General features: G+C 35.7%; 1 protein-coding gene across 4 annotated transcripts; it reads left to right on the plus strand.

Annotated features, from left to right (window-relative positions):
* The first annotated feature begins 229 nt into the window (after positions 1 to 229).
* LOC129871225 (transcription factor BIM2-like) lies at positions 230 to 11,472 on the plus strand. 4 transcript variants are annotated; one of them, XM_055946121.1, is made up of 9 exons: positions 259 to 361; positions 565 to 696; positions 834 to 918; positions 4,818 to 4,887; positions 4,987 to 5,082; positions 8,226 to 8,314; positions 8,393 to 8,629; positions 10,771 to 10,900; positions 11,095 to 11,472. In XM_055946121.1, exons 2-9 carry the CDS (start codon positions 600 to 602, stop codon positions 11,197 to 11,199), a joined length of 909 nt encoding a protein of 302 aa, XP_055802096.1. In that variant the 5' UTR covers positions 259 to 361; positions 565 to 599; the 3' UTR covers positions 11,200 to 11,472. The 4 variants fall into 4 exon arrangements, with proteins under 4 accessions (XP_055802094.1, XP_055802096.1, XP_055802093.1 ...); XM_055946119.1 differs by having other exon boundaries at positions 230 to 296; positions 8,226 to 8,629; XM_055946118.1 differs by having other exon boundaries at positions 8,226 to 8,629.
* Positions 11,473 to 16,817: the final 5,345 nt, after the last annotated feature.

Consider the following 16,817-nt stretch of genomic DNA (forward strand, 5'->3'; position numbering starts at 1 on the left):
TCTATACAAATACAAACCCTTAGATATTTATATATGAACCCCATAAATTTTTATATGAGCCTCAAAATATACAAAAAAAAATATAAGTTTGCTTGAAAAATTTGTATATAAGCCCATAAATTCACTTTTAGATTTGTATATGAATTCCAATATAATTATATAAAATTATATCTATATTAAATAATAAAATAGTAATGTTTGTCATTTTTTCTTAAATAAATAAAATAAAAGGATTCATACCAAAATGGCAATTTTGGACTTTCAAGTTTCACCGCGACAATCAAGCACCTGCAGCAGTAAGTACTACTGCTACCCAAATCCCAATTTCTCCCAAGAACTCAAATTTCCCAGAAAAAAAGCTGTAATCTTTCTTCTCTTCTTCATATGGGCTTTCAATTTTTTTTAAAATTATTTTTTGTAGATCTCTGTATTGGAATGAAATTGGTCTGAATTGAGTCGAATGGATGCAAAAATGATTCATATACTTGATTTTAACTAGTTTAGGAATGATGGGTAATTGTTTTTCTACTTTGCAAAGATTTCTGAGTATCTCATTTTGTGCAGATATTTGATTCGATTGATAAATCGTGGAAAACACAATGAAATCTGTGAAGGGTCATCATGAAGAGGAAGAAGAGGAGGAAGATGAGATTGGTATTAAGAAAGATACCACACCTTCTAGTACCAATACCAAAGGTCTGTTAAGGTTTATTTGTTTATTTATTGTTCTCCTAATTTTTGTTGTTGAAAGATTGAATTTTTATAGTGTTTAGGATGTAAGTTGAACTGGATTCTGTTTTTGTTTTGTGGTTGTATTATTATGGAAGTAACAGATGGGAGGAATAATGATAAGGCTAGTGCAACAAGGTCTAAACATTCAGTGACAGAGCAGCGTCGGAGGAGCAAGATCAATGAGAGGTTTGTTTGTAAATTATGTTTTTACTTTTCGGTTGATTGAGGTTTTAGCTTTTCCTATGAGTTTGTAAGAATTTTAGGTCTTCATTTAGACGTTGATTGAGTGGAGTTACCGTATATAATTGCCGTGGTACATGGACAAAGACAGTGTAAATGTGTGAGTGATTATTTAACAGAAGAACTTGCAACTAGCTGGACATTGACTGTCTAAAAAGATAAGCAGAAGATGATTTCAGCACTATGTAGCTTAAGCTTTTTCCGTTTTAGGTAGAGAATTTTGTTTAGGAATGAAACGAGCCTGAACGCAGCAGAATGATTAAAGAGGATTTAATACCAACCCAACTAGTCTGGGATTGTGGGATTGAGGTGTAGATTGATTGATTAAGTCAATTAATTTCAGCCAAGAGTAGTTGCTGGTTGAGTTTGAGAAGAAATTATAGTAACCAACCATTGTTCTGTTGAACATCTGATGATAAATGTGATTTGGCTTTTGTTGGTGAAATCCCAACAACAAAGTTGCACCAACTTACGATAATGAACCATGCCTTGATCAAGTAAGGCATGTTTAAAAATGTTTTGTTGTGGTGGAAGCAGGAAACCAAAAGGAATAAACGGGAAATTGATTAGTGAAATGATTGCACATATTATCCTTTGTAGCTGTCAGTACAATGCTTTCATCATCTTCATGTGTTGATTCACTTTTATATGTCCAAATATTCACTTAATTCAAAATATACTTGTTTCTAAAGGCTAGTTGTCAATGACCCTTCGGGGTGGCCCAATGGTTTGGGCTTGGGACTTTCATGTTGGAGGTCTCAAGTTCGAAACCCCTTGCCAGCGAAAGCAAGGGGTTTGCCTTCTGGGTCGAGATCGTCGCACTGGGCTTGCCTAGTGCAGGTTACCTCTCCCATGTGGTTTGCGAGCTATTGCATAGGAGCGGGGATTTTACCCTGTGCGCATTCAAAGGGTAGCGGTTGCGGGTTTCCCTTGTCATCCAAAAAAAAAAACTAGTTGTCAATGTTTTATATGTTCTAAAGTATGAATCTCCAAATGAACCTACATGCTTATTCTTCAAATGCTGTCCCACACTCCTAACTTGCTAAAGTGATTCAGCTCTGGAGAGCGCTACTCTCTTTTGTTTCAACTGAAAGTATATCGGCAATCCTCCTGATTTTGTGAATTCACATATTTATTATGCAGATTAGTGCTCCTGTGATTTCTCTTGATTTTATTTATCTCTGTTATGATTTCCAAATGCCCTCCTTTTCCACGTCATCTGTTGTTTTACACTAATTGTTTGTGTTGCAAAGTCTCAATGATTCCTATATGGCACTTTCTAGCAAAGGAAGTGAAAACTTCATTTCAATGATTTTAGAAGTATGAATCTTGTAAATAATTTGCAAGTATCATACTTACGAGTGTGCTTGGTATGACTGAAGTCAATTTTGTAGAAAAATGATTTCCATTGGAAGTCATTTTGTGGTGTTTGGTTACCAGAAAATGTTTTCCATTTTAGCATAGGAGGGGGAAAATGTCTCTTTAACTTTCAACTTCATGTTACTTGCTTCAACTAACACTAAAACATTATTATTGATCTTTTCTATTTAAAAATTTCATCAGAACTATCTCTAGTTTGCTAAAGTTATTATTGATCTTTAGTATATATTTTCAAAAATATTTTTTAGTCACCAACCATACAACAGAAAACATAATATTTTCCATGAAAATGACTTCCATCATACTAAGCACATTCGTAATCTTTTGTAATTATCGACTTATTGGTTTACTTTTATTTTTAATTCCTTAAGGGATAAACAAGTTGAGATCTTAAGAGTGTCAAATAATTTATTAAACTAGAGTTGGTTAGTACAAAAATCATGACATATAATCTGTGTTGCTCGAACTCTTCAAAAACTGCCGTTGTGTGCATGTCTGATCCTCCAAAAGTAGTGCACTTTTGGATGATTTGACACGTGTGAGGCAACATTTTTCAGAGAGTCTAAGCAACATAGCATATAACAGTAGGTTATTATGATGCTTTTGGGGTTTAGTCGATATGTTAATTTAAGTATAGTGGAACTGGGGAAGCATATGGATGGAATGTTGATGAGATCTTGAGTTTTTGGGTGTGGCTGCATATTGTATAGGGTGCATCAAATATGAAATCTGAGTAAAGCTTCTGGCTAATGCGTGTTTTTAGTGTGTGTGAAAGAGAGAGAAGATCGGTCGTATCTTGCTCAGGTCAATACATGGAGCTGAGGTTATTATTAAAATCGCTACTAGAAAACTGTGATAACTAGTTATAGCATGAAAGGACTAATTTAAGTGAAATATATTATTTTGAAACAAGTGTGTAGCAAGCACTTACCTAAGTTTCAATTTTTGCAAAATAGGAGGATACAAAAAAATCTCTAGTCACCTATCACATTAACCTACAATTTTCCCACGGAAATAGAATATTTGGGTCTTAAATAAGTTGTGTACAACGGCTGAAAGGAGCTGAGAAAAGCTTTAGGCTTCACAGCATAGATCAACTATCAAAGAAGAATATAAAAATAAAGGATAATTTCAGGGACCTCCCTTAAGGTTTCGCTCTATAATACTTACCTCCCTTGTGGTTTGCGATATTACATATACCTCCCTTATTTTGATTTTTTTGTAAAATTCTTTTATTAAGTTACTATTAATGTTAAAAATGTACTATATGACAGTTTTTATCGTTAATTAATCAAAAAATTAGATAACCATTCTATGTTCAAATTGATTCTTTAGTTGTGCACTTTATTGCATTTAAAATTTTGCTGCTTGTTTCAGGAATAAAAACCCAGAAGTGTTGCCTCTTTTTTGAGCTTTTCATTTTTCAAAATACTAAAGTAATAAGTCTTGAAAATCGATTATTAATACTCAAAAGCAGACTATTACTATGGCAGGAATGCAATTAACTTTAGTCTACCATCCATGGTGAAATTGTGGTGGAAATTATCTTTGGTTTTACCAGTTGAATTGTGGGAGATAATACTCTTAAATCCAGGTTCCGTTTGTGTGTGATATCAATATTTTGAATTCTAAAAGATTTTGATTTTTAGGTAATTATGGGTAGAGTATTTTGGTGAGGGTAAAACTGTCATATAATAAATGTTTAACATTAATAGTAAAGAAATAAAAGAATTGTTATAAAAAAATCAAAATAAGGGAGGTATATGTAATATCGTAAACCACAAGGAAATAAGTGTTATACAGAGAAACTGGAGGGGAGGTCTATGAAATAATCCCTAAAAATATATAAAATAGAAAAAGAGATCAAAGAAAAGAATAGTTGCTTTAGACTTCAGTGATATTTATGGTATTTGTGAGAAGGTTCTAAGGTTTAAGTAATGAAGCAAGATAGTTTTAGAGCCGCATAGTGATACTGATATCTGCAGAGGAGGAAACCCTAGGAAGTCCTCTTAGAATTTAAAACTCTGGAAAATTCAAAAGTAATATCTATAAAAAGCATCTAAAGAAGTTATAGAAAATTCTGATGAGCTCCATTATTACATAGAAAATACTTACAGGATATTAATTTTCCTATTCCTCTAGGAATTGCTACAACAGTGCCACTAAGTTAGTTGCTGATGTCAAGTTACTAACTCAATTCTCGGAGATGTAAATTTCTTATATAATCGGTCAAGCTACTCATGAAAATGTAAGAGTTTTAAAATTTGAAGAAAAACATGCCTCATTAGTCCATTGAAGTCTTAAAGTTGAATTCTTCTTTCCTACTTTTTTTTTTGGGGGGGGGGGGGGGGAGAGGGAGGAACTTGGAAGTATGGGGTCTTAGCTATTTGAAGATTATGTGCTCAAGTCTATCTAAAATGCCTGAGAAATTCAGCATTGTTCTAAAGCTTATTTGGGTAATCTAGATTTCAGATATTGAGAGATCTGATACCCCATACCGATCAAAAGCGAGACACTGCGTCATTCTTGATGGAGGTACATTCTATTAGTTGAAAACCAGTTTACCTTTTGCTTTATTTGTTCATTTTTCTTGTAAATTTTGATCTCTTGGTGATAGTTGATGTTTGTATGCAGGTAATTCAGTATGTACAGTCTTTACAAGAGAAGGCACAGAAGTATGAAGGACCATATCAGTCTTGGAGCTCAGAGCCTACAAAGCTTATGCCATGGGTAAATTCCTCTAGCTAGTTTCATGACGTATCAATTTTCTTATCAAAGGTTTTTGGTTGTGAACTTTGGGTTGCGTTTTCTAGCTCTCAGCTGTAAGATAGACTGATTCTTCTTACTTAGAACTCTCATGCTTCAGGTTATTATATGGTAAGATGCAGTTGCTTGATATTTAACTTACAAAGTGGAGACTAATTTGGAAAGTCCTGCTTATATTGCTAGCTAATCCAATATACTAAACAACATAAACCTACTGAATATTGCATAAGCTACCGATATTGCTGCACAAATAAAAGATGCACCTTACCTTACTCTTTTTCATTAGAGTGCTGCATTTTTTGCACCGACACTGCGAATCATTCTTGAGTGTGGCCAAAATGGGGAGAGAGAAGCAGATGATAAGAAACACTGAAAGTCATGACCTCTTGTCTCCAGTGTCCATATCGATTAACATTTCTTCCTAATACTCCCTGTCTGTCTCTCTCTCCTATGCGCACACACACACATGCGTGATGCACAAAAACAAAAACACCACCCTCAGATGAACATTGATGTGCACGTATTTCACATTATACTTGTATACAGATAGATCCATGGAGTAACTGGTAAAGTTGCTGCCATGTGACCAGGAGGTCACGGGTTCAAGCCTTGGAAACAGCCTCTGGCAGAAATGCAAGGTAAGGCTGCGTACAATAGACCCTTGTGGTCAGGCCCTTCCCCGGACCCTGCGCATAGCGGGAGCCTTAGTGCACCGGGCTGCCCTTTTTACAGATAGATCCATGATTTGGCCATGTCTGTGCTTTCATTTTGTGGTTCCATTTTTTTTGTTGTGTATCTTTTCACTGTTACTTCCGTGAATGTAAGATCTATTATGTCTTTGTTGTTCATATGAACTTGATTGTTGGTTTTTTTCTATTAAGATAAGTAAATTTAACCAAGTAAAACGCACCAAGTGGATACTCAAAAACTGTACCAGCACTTTGGTGCCACAGTTACATGTGCATAAAGTCTAGCATTTCCAATGCTTTCAAAATCATATACATCATTCATTCTACACCAAAAATACACCTATATTTCAAACAAAAATCTGCAGGCTTCTTTCCTTCAAAGCACCCGTAGTTCCTTTTAACGACCATGTCCATAATATGCATACTGGGACTCTCTTTCATAATGTCTTCCTCTGTTTCTCCGTAATCTGTCCTTCCCAAAATTGTGCTGTTTCCTTCACCGTTCTTGGCACAACAATGTAGCATCTGTTGCACAAGTGGAAGCCCCTCTGCTAATTATCTTGAGTCAAAAAAGCTTCTTTTGTAGCCAGGGGAGGCTCAAGCACTTTAGTGGTCTAAAGTCAAAATTTATTTGGAGGCCTTAAATTTTAAAAAAAAATAGTAAAAATCTTTTTTTCCCTCCAAAAAAATCAATTCTTCTAGTTTTTTTAGATGCAAAATTAGTAATAATTTTCTTATTTTGTATTTCTTTTAATAATTCTTTTTTGGATGATATTATAGTAAACTCACTTTATCTTTTTTGAGTTTAATTTGAATTTTTAAAAACTTATCTCCGTTGAGGCAATTTTTACAAGAACTATTAACATTATTTCATAAGAAATCTAAGTTGCGTGGACTCTTCACTTTCGATGCCGCACCCGTGTTGGATTCTCCAAAAATACACTTCTTTTGGAGAATCTGGCACGCACCCGTTGACATTTTTGAAGAGTCCGAGCAACATAGTAAGAAATATAAGCATTTAAAATTAAAGAACCATGTCTTTTTATTTGATTCAATGTTTCGATTATAGTATTATTTTCTACTTGTACTATATCTCCTTAACACTTTTAATTTCGAAAATAAGTCTAAATCATCATATCAGAGTGATTATTATATTTAAGGAGCATTCAAGGTTAAGACAATTTCATTTTAAACTCTCGTCACCTAATGATCTCAAATAAGTAGTCTTAAATCCTAATTATTCTGGAAAACTGTCTGGACATAGAACTACTATAATTCGTCATGAATTTGAAGAACTCCAAAAACTGTTTTCAAAAATTCACTTCAAATCAGTTGCAAAATTCAAAAAAAACAAAAATCAATTTGTATTCCTGTCCAAACAAACTCCAATTTTCAAATACTATTTTAACTTTAAAATAAATATTATTTATTTCCAAAATTCACAATTTTATGTCCAAACGTCCATCTATTATTTATAAAAAATGAGCCCCCCCAGATTTGGGGGTCTAAAGCAAGTGCCTTGCTTCACCATGGAGCCGGCACTGTTTGTAGCAGTCGATCTGAAACGTGCAACTTTTAGTGGTACATACAACTTTTTGTGGTACCTCGTCTTCCATATCGTTTTCCATGTCCATTTGTCGTTGTAAGTAATTTATAACAACATCCCACTGTGGACCTGCCATCCTTCCTTGCTTTCCACCATAGTTTGTCTGGTTCTTGGGTTAACTCCTTGATGCTTTTTGTGTCTCCAAAAATTTGAGCCACCCTTTGTCTTCTAGTCTTGAGAGTATCTTCTAAACCTTATATTCCATCTATTGCCAGTCCTGCTTCTGGCAGCTGTACTTCAGTATTTACAGCAATGCAATACAAATCAAGGGATTTAACTCCATGAATTATGTTCTTTCCCAGCCATATCTCTTTCCATAGTCGAGTTCTGTCATTTCTCACTCTTATTGCTTACTGCGCCTTCGATAAGATGAGGTTTGGCTTCATTATTTATTGGTATTGTGTCTTTACTTCTGTAAGATTATAATAGGTCCCCTCTTGTTCCATTTTCTTCCCAAAGTGTTCAAGAAATGAGGAGAAAAGAAATTGTACTAAACTTCAAGGTTCAAGGGCTCCCCGTTCCTACCGCAAGTCCACAGGTACAGTTTGGCAATGATTTTTCTGATAAATGTGATTTGGGCAATGAAAAGTCCATAGGTGCAACCTAGGCTATGGTATTAACTCCTAACTTGTGTCTCATCTTTTTCCAAGTAGTACCAGTTGTATGACTGAATATCTTCATGAGGAAGCTGTTTTTGTTTGTTAGTTAAAAGTTCTTTTTATGTGGTCCAGAGAAATAGTCATTGGCGCATGCAATCTTCATGAGGAAGCTGTTTTTGTTTGTAAGTTAAAAGTTCTTTTTATGTGGTCCAGAGAAATAGTCATTGGCGCATGCAAAGTTTACCAGCACAGCCACATGCCTTGAAGAATGTTAGTGGCCCAGAATCAACATACCTGGGAAGGTTTGATGAAAATCCCACAACTGTTACTTCTACAATTCTACCAAATCAGCAGAATCCAATTGAATCTCATACTAGCAGGGATGTTTCATTTAAAGCAATGGATCAACAAAATGAACTAGCTAACAAGTCAATCACAACACCCATTCCACTTCAGGCCTGTATGCCGACGCCAGTGCCAAACAATGGTGCCTTCTCAGAGCCTCAACCTAGACCAGTGTCTGATCAATGTCCCAACACAATTGATGCTCTGAATCATGACGAGGATGAGGCAATAGATGGAGGCAGAATCAGCATTTCAAGTCCATACACGCAGGGGTGAGTAATTATATAACTTTTACAGTTGGGACTACATAGAGTTAATCAAAATGTGGTCCCTCCATAGCTTATTTGCATTGTTGGTAATCTCTGTTTCTTATTTCTTTTATGTGGGACATGCTTATGATCTAGATATTCAGTTGTAGCATCCTCTTAGATGAAAAAGCATGTCAATATCTTCAGTTTCTTATGGATGTCTTTTCATTATATTAAGCTTGTCTAACTTTCATCACTCATCTGTGACTTTTATGAACTTGTAAATTCTAAGTTGTTTGGTTAGTGCACAAACAACTAGGCTGAAAGTACTCTGTGTGTGAAAATTGTGGCCGCATTAAAATTATTCGACAAAATAACACAAATTAATGTGAGAAGCAGAGATATAAAGAGCACAAAAGTAAACGACACGGCGATGTTTTTATATTGGTTCGGAACCAATGCAGTATCCTAGTCCAGTCCCCTTGGTTGCAAGGAGCTTCTCTTAAGCACTTCCCATTACACAACATGTGGTTTTGAATTCGTGTACCACCAACGATGAACAGCTGGTTTTCGTGTACTCGCTCACCAACAAACAACTTCGTATGGTTTTGGAGAACTATATTTGACACAGCCAGATCTCTCTCTGTGTTTCTCTCTCTTCTTTTTATAGCTGTAAATCTACAATAGTTTGTGAAATGCAGAGCTTTGAGAAGAATAAGGAAGGTCTTGAGAGGAATGTAAGATGCATAACTTCCTCATTGCTGACTGTTCCTATTTGTCCTCCAATTTGAATCGTTTTAGTCATTGAGTCTTCATAGTTGATTTCCCTAAAACTTGACCAAATTTTGTGGGTGTCAGATTTTGATCGAGTATTCAAGACTCTTTTCTTTGTTTGTCTTGATATCTCGGATCCTTTGCTTGACTGGATGAGTTTGTGTATAGGTACATTAATCACAATAGGCTGTGAGAGAGAGATTTCAATTTTGGCAACCCAAGAGATTTTGCTCAACATGTATTTATTTGATTAGGATCTTAAGAGATTCTCCTTAGATGTAGGTCTTCTTTTCCAGATTAATTGGGATACAATGTCTTCCACTTTGATTTATCTTGTGTGATTGAATCTTTCCTTGTACCAACATTCTGGAGGTCTTCTTTTGGTCTTGGCTGATCTTGTGTGATTGAGTCTTTCCTTGTATCAAAAGGATTTCTTTTGAAATTGAGAGGTCTTGTTTGATTGAGGCTTTCCTAATATGGACTTTTCTATCAGCATTCAGGAGGTTCTCCCTTTTTTGTAGTTGTTCATCAAATCTTCCTTAATGTGTAGGCCTTATGGTGATAGCCACCATCCTTGTATGCTTGGTTCCGTTTGGGTTTGTCTTAAATGGAGTCTTTGTGCCTCATCTTCTTCCTTCTCATGAGTTCTTGCCACATAAATAATATTGTCGGTAGTTGATTACTTTGTCATTGTCAAAATCTAGACTTAACATAAGCAAGCTACCTATCCTGGGAAGGCAAATACTGTCTGGGACCGTACCGGTAGTCTGGTACATCATAATGTTCCTCTTCAGTTTTGAGAAGATGCCTTTCATGCTGCATGTTTACTTGAACCAATTGAACAAGTTGTTTTCTCTCTCTTTTCTTCTTGTGTTTCATATGTTCAATCACATTTCAAATTACGGCATATTGAGTTTAGCGTATTGCCAAAAGTACTGTTCATACTCACCTTCAACAACAACAACAACATACCCAATGGAATCCCACAGGTGGGGTTTGGGGAGGGTAGGGTGTACGCAGACCTTGCCACTACCTCATAGAGATAGGGAAGTTGTTTCCGAAAGACCCATGGCTTCCACTAAAGCCAAGTGGATAATGATGTCTCTATTAAGTACCAAGTGTGTGTTTAAATTTATATATACATATCTATTTTATATAAAGTGGCTTTCGAGCTAGCTTGAATGCATCTCAGCTATTCTACTGGATACCAGCTACTTCCCACCCTCCCTTCTTTTTGCATTTCTACTTTTATATGCATGTGGGGAAGATGTAGTCAGTTATCTATTATCAAAGTTTCATCCAGAGTTGTTACAGGACTTGTGATATCTCCGGATTGGCTTGCCTTGATGACAACATGATATTTCTACTGATCGTTGATTTGGTCTAATCAGGTTTCTAACTTCGTTGTCACAAGCGCTGCAGAGTACCAGTCTAGATCTTTCAGTGGCTACTATTTCAGTGCAGATTGATTTTGGGAAGCGGGCAAACCAAGCAATGACCTCAGGGCCATCTATTGCGAAGGTATGAATCTTTTCCAATTTGTTTCAAACGAGAAGCAAATATGTTCAAGACAATGCACTGCATCCAGTAACCATGAGATATTCAGTCACTCACCTATCGTCTTCCTTGAGGCGCACGAGCATCCTAGAGTAATTCTTTAGCAATCCACCTACTCCCACCTGTACACTTACCAATTCATTTGCATTTAACTCTAGGATAATGAGAATCCTACACACTCTGGTAATCAACATATGGATCATTTCGAAGAGGCAAGCAATGATGAAGATTTAGACCAAGCTCAAAAGAGGCTGAAGATATAGATATTACAATAGCATGGTCATTCCCATCTAAATCAACTTAGTTTTGTGTTACCTTATGCTTCAATAGTAAGTTTATATGTATATCCCATTCGTTTTTTCGTCCCCGAGTCATGTTCATAGAAATGCATCCTTTTTATTTCTCTTCCCTTTTCATTATAATTTTTTTTTCTTTCTCGGGTGATATCATCTTCCTTGTGTTTGGTTTAATCTCGCGATATTCAGATTTGTCAGAGGTTAATAATTGATATCTAGAAGAGTATGATGTGCCATGGATTATACAGTGTATCAATTGGAAGCTAGTTATTTTATAGGTTAAAAGCTGTATGCAAATTAGATACAATGTCCTTCATAAGGAACCTTATAGTAATGATAACTTGCAGGAATAGTGAGTTGTACATCATCTGTTAAATTGCAAGGAGTTGCACCTGAATTTTGACTCTCAGCTTGTCTCATGAGCAAATTTTTAAGGCCAAAAGTCAAAACTCTTGCCCATGTGGCAAGCTGACCACTCACCTTCATCCATTCCAAATTTAGGAACCTAGGTAATAGTAGAGTCTATAAGGACATTCTTAGAAATCACCTATTAAACTGCAAGTATAAAGTTCATATGAAATATAATGGAGTCCGGAGCCTAAAGTGTAAAATTTTTATCAAATTTTTCAAAAAGGGGAAGAAACCAAAAAGGTAAAGCTGTGGTGCCTTCCTGCCTTATAATAAAAAAGTTAATGGGCGTTAATTTTTTTTTGTTGAAAAATAAAAGGACCCTTTGAGGAACCTAATACACTATAAACTGATTATAAATGAATTCAAAAGGGTAAGGCATGGGAGCCTAAATGCCTTACAAGGCGCGACTTTTCACATGCCTTTTATTAAAAAAAGACTTAAGGCAAACAGAAAGAGACGGCCAACTAGAATTACTATAAAGAATCCAACTAGGTAGGCTAACAAAGCAAATCTCAACCAACAATCTAGAACTAAATCAAACAATACCCAACAAGGAAGATAGCCGTCTAAGCCAAGAAACTAGAACGGGTTGGAGAGAAATACTCTAGCTATATGTTTGTTAACTTTTTTATTGTAAGCCCCATGCTTTTACCCTTTTCATATGTTTCGATTTTTTGTTACCCTTTTGGAATTTTTGATTAAAAAATGTTGCCTTTAAGCTCTGGTCTCAAATATAATGATGATCAAGGAGGGAAAAAAAGTCAAAAGGAAAAAATACACACAATAAGAGAGAAAAGGATGAATTACCTAACAGAGCTGATGATGAAACTTAACATGAAAGCCACATTATGTATGCGACCTTCGAATTTATTACAATTAAAGGAACATAAAGAGAGGGATAGACCAGATATACCGTGTAAGCATTAAAATTTTATTGGATTTAAATTCGTAAATTAAATTGGACTATATTAAATTCAAGAAAATAATTCAAATGATGTGGCAATTCAAGTCAAATTAAATGAGCCACTAAAAGCACACCTCGTGTCAAAGTTATGTGGCAATCCAAGTCAAATTAAATAATCCACTAAAATTATACCAAGTGTCAAAGTTATATGACAATCCAAGTCAAACTAAATGAGCCATTAGAATCATGTCATGTACCAAAATTATGTGTCAATCCAAGTCAAATTAAATAAGCCACTAAAATTATGCCACATGTCGAAGTTATGTGGCAATCTAAGTCAAATTAAATGAACCACTAGAATAATGCCACGTGTATATGTGACATGTTCTGACCAATCAAATTAAAGTTCTTCACCAAAAGAATCTGACTGGTCAATTCAAACCGACCAATCAAATCACACCAGCACACTACTCACTACAACTATAAATAGAGGTCCTCATTAATCTCAGGGGAGGGGTTTTTCAAGAACAAGAAGCAAGAAGAGAGCTCGTGGATCAGAGGCCGCAACTTCTCTACAAAGCTACAAAGTTCAAATAATCAAATTCAAGCTCAAGTTCAAGATCAAGAACGAAGGCAAATATCAAAAAACTTCGAGATCAAGTTACTTGTTCATACTTATTATTCGTCATAACCATACAAGTGTTTGTGACGAGTAATTCAAATCCAAATTTGAAGACGAAAATTCAAGATCAAGCTATTCAAGCCCTTGACTCTAAATCAAATTCAAGTTCAACATATTTCATATTATTTGAAGAATCAGAGGATTATCATAGAGATTATAATATTCACTACATTTTGAAATCAAATATTACACTTTGTTACTCCAATTTTCTGGTCTTGATTATTTATTTTTCTCGGCTCGAAAATTTGTTGTTTATAAATTTTGGCACGCCCAGTGGGACAATCTTTACCTCTCATCTATTTACATCGATCATCAAACTTCAAGAATACTTAAATGGCATCTCAGAAGTTTGACTCCAAGACTATTGTTGCTAAGGCTACTGATTCCAAGTTTTCCTCTGAGGTGGAGAACATACTGGATGCTACTATAGGAAGTTTGGGACCCATCACTAGAAACAGAACAAACTTGCTAGGACAACAAGCACTTCAAGTGTCGTCCGCGTCAGTTCCTATTTTTGATCTTCCATCTTCAAAGGGGCAAGATTCTTTCCGAATGAATTGGAAGAAAGAGAGAATATAGCTGATATTGTTGAAAAGACGTTGGCTAGATTTAGTCCCTTTAACACAGGGAATTGCACTATTCAAGATAAAGATGATGTCTTGATCACTAGATCTGCCCCAGTAACTCCACATAACTTATTTCAAATAAATTTTAGTTTGAGGAAAAATCCGTGATTTACTCCATCATCCATAACGGTCATCCAAGCGATGATGACTAACACCTTAATTATTGAAGAACAACTGGCGAGTTTGATAAAGGCAATCGAAGGTCTAACAAAATATGTGCAAGATCAGGATAATCGAATTGTCAAGTTGACAGACAGAGTTGAAAATATTATGGAGGGAGAATCAAGTTATGCACCTGGAAAATATCCCAAGATATAAGAAAAGGAAGATTCAGTTACAAAGCAAATAAATGTGGGTGATGAGCTGCAAGTATCTGCTGAATGAGGAATTCCCATTCATCAACTGAAGAACTTCATTATGGAAACTATCAAAGATAAGTATGACGTGTCTTCAAAGTCATCATTTGTGTATGCAAAGCCATACACTTCAAGAATCAATGTTTTGAAGATGCCTACAGGTTATTAACCTCCAAAATTTCAACAATTTGACGAAAAGGAAAACCCAAAGAAACATATTGCCCATTTTGTTGAAACTTGCAATAATGCTGGAACATACGGAGATTATTTGGTCAAACAATTTGTGCGCTCCTTACAAGAAAAAGTCTTTGACTGGTATACGGATCTTAAGGTTGGCTCTATTGATAGTTGGGAACAACTTGAGCATGAATTTCTCAATCGTTTCTATAGCACAAGGCATACTATAAGCATTGTTGAACTCACAAATACACGTCAATAAGAAGATGAACATGTCATCGAGTTCATTAACCGATGGAGAAATGCAAGCCTCAATTGCAAGGATAGGCTTAGTGAAGCTTCCGGAATAGAAATGTGTATTCAAGGAATGCATTGGAGACTTCATTATATCCTACAGGGTATTAAACTCAAATCATTTGAGGTACTAGCCACACGTGCTCATGATATGGAGTTGAGCATGTCTGCAAACAGAATTGAATGACCACTTATTTATGAGCCTCGCAAGGGAAAAGACAAAATGGAGGTAAAGAAAAGAGGAAAATCATCACCTAAGTTTGGAAATAAAGAGTCAATGAATGTTAATGTCGTACCTTTGAAAGTGGCTATAAATTTAAGCAAGAATCAAAGGGTGAGGACCACAACTTTTCAGAATAACGCTGGTATAAAGCTGACTTTGAAGAAAATGCAGGCGAAAGAGTATCCATTCTTAGACTCAGATGTTTCAACAATTTTTGAAGAGCCTCTGGCATTAAAACTCTTTGAGCTACCTGAAATGAAGCGTCTAGATGAGGCTGGGAGGACTAATGATCCAAATTACTGCAAATATCATCGTTTAATGGGCCATCCTATTGAAAAGTATTTTATCTTTAAGGAAAAGATCATGGACTTAGCCCGTGAAGGAAAGATATTGCTTGAAGACGAGAAGGAGAGTTCAAATCAAGTCTCTATCACTTTTGGTTCACTTGATCCCATGGTTTTTTGCAACTTTGTCGAAGTATATGATGGTGGCGATGTCCTAGCCTTATCACCACAAAAAATGATTAAATTTGGTGACTTCAAACCGATAAATGTTAACACATCATTGCTCATTCCTTTGATGAATGAAGTAATAGGGGAAAATAAACTTCTAGAGGAAAATCAATCTTGCGGTGCTTATACTGATGATGAAGGATGGATTTTGGTGACACGACGAAGACTTGTAAAATGAGCTTGCAAAGAGATCCAAGTAAGCAAGTGACAAGAGCAAGGGTGAAACAACTACCTAAAACTCAAAGGATAAAGAAGAATGTGAAGAAGTTAAGAGTTGGGGGAATTACTATCAAAAGCAACATTCTCTGGTGACATTAGAGGAATTCTTGCCAAGTTGGTTCCGTGAAAAGATTTCTCATTATGACATCAAGGCCTCGTGTTGTAACATTGATAAAGAAGAGACAACGGGAGAAGACTCATCGCCATCATTACTTCCATCACATGAAGACCCTATCAAGTCTCACTCTGAAGAAGTGGACACTTGTGATGCGAAGTTTACATTCACTAATGATGATTTTTTATTGGGTGAAGTTTTGTATAATCATCCTTTATATATGGTAGATTTTGTGCATGGACATAAAGTAAATAGGATCATGGTGGATGATGGATCTGGGTCAATATTCTCCCTATTCGCACTATGAAGGAACTTGGAATTCCAATAAATGAACTATCTGAAAGTCGTCTGATGATTCAGGGATTTAACCAAAGGGGGCAGAAAGCCATTGGCGCTGTCAAATTAGATATAACGATGGGAGATGAGCGTTTGAATGCATGGATGCATGTTATTGACTCAAAGACCTCATATAATATCTTGTGAGGAAGGCCATAGATACATGAGAACAAAGTGTACCGTCCACCTACTATCAATGTTTCAAATACTTTGAAGATGGGGTTCAAAAGAAGGTAGTTGCTGATGATGAACCTTTCACCGAGACAGAAGCGCACTTTGCTGATGCAAAATTCTACTTAAAGAATCATATCTCAAAAAAAGTCAAAGTTGATAACGCGATACCAATCAGAAAGGCTGATATCACAAAAAAGGTTGATGTAGCACTTGATAATGAGAGGCTCATGATTGAAAAGAATAAAACCCTTTCAAATATGAGCAAAGTACCTAAGACGAGTGATGCATCTTCAAGTAAGAGAGCGATTTCTATTTCTCACTTTGTCCCAAAGACAAACAAGGTCAAGATTCCACCCTCTGAGTTGCAGAGTAGCAAGTTGACATTTCCTATCAAGCAAATCGATGCAATCAAATCACCTTCAAAAATGATAGAAGAATTTGTCAAACTATCAAATTATGATTCATATGAATCACTTCCTAAAAAGCGTACAAATAAGGGTTTTGACCTAAATGCATATAAGTTGTTGGTGAAAGCAGGGTACAATCCCAATGAATC

Source organism: Solanum dulcamara, chromosome 10 (genome assembly GCF_947179165.1).
Source record: "Solanum dulcamara chromosome 10, daSolDulc1.2, whole genome shotgun sequence".
NCBI lineage: Eukaryota > Viridiplantae > Streptophyta > Magnoliopsida > Solanales > Solanaceae > Solanum > Solanum dulcamara.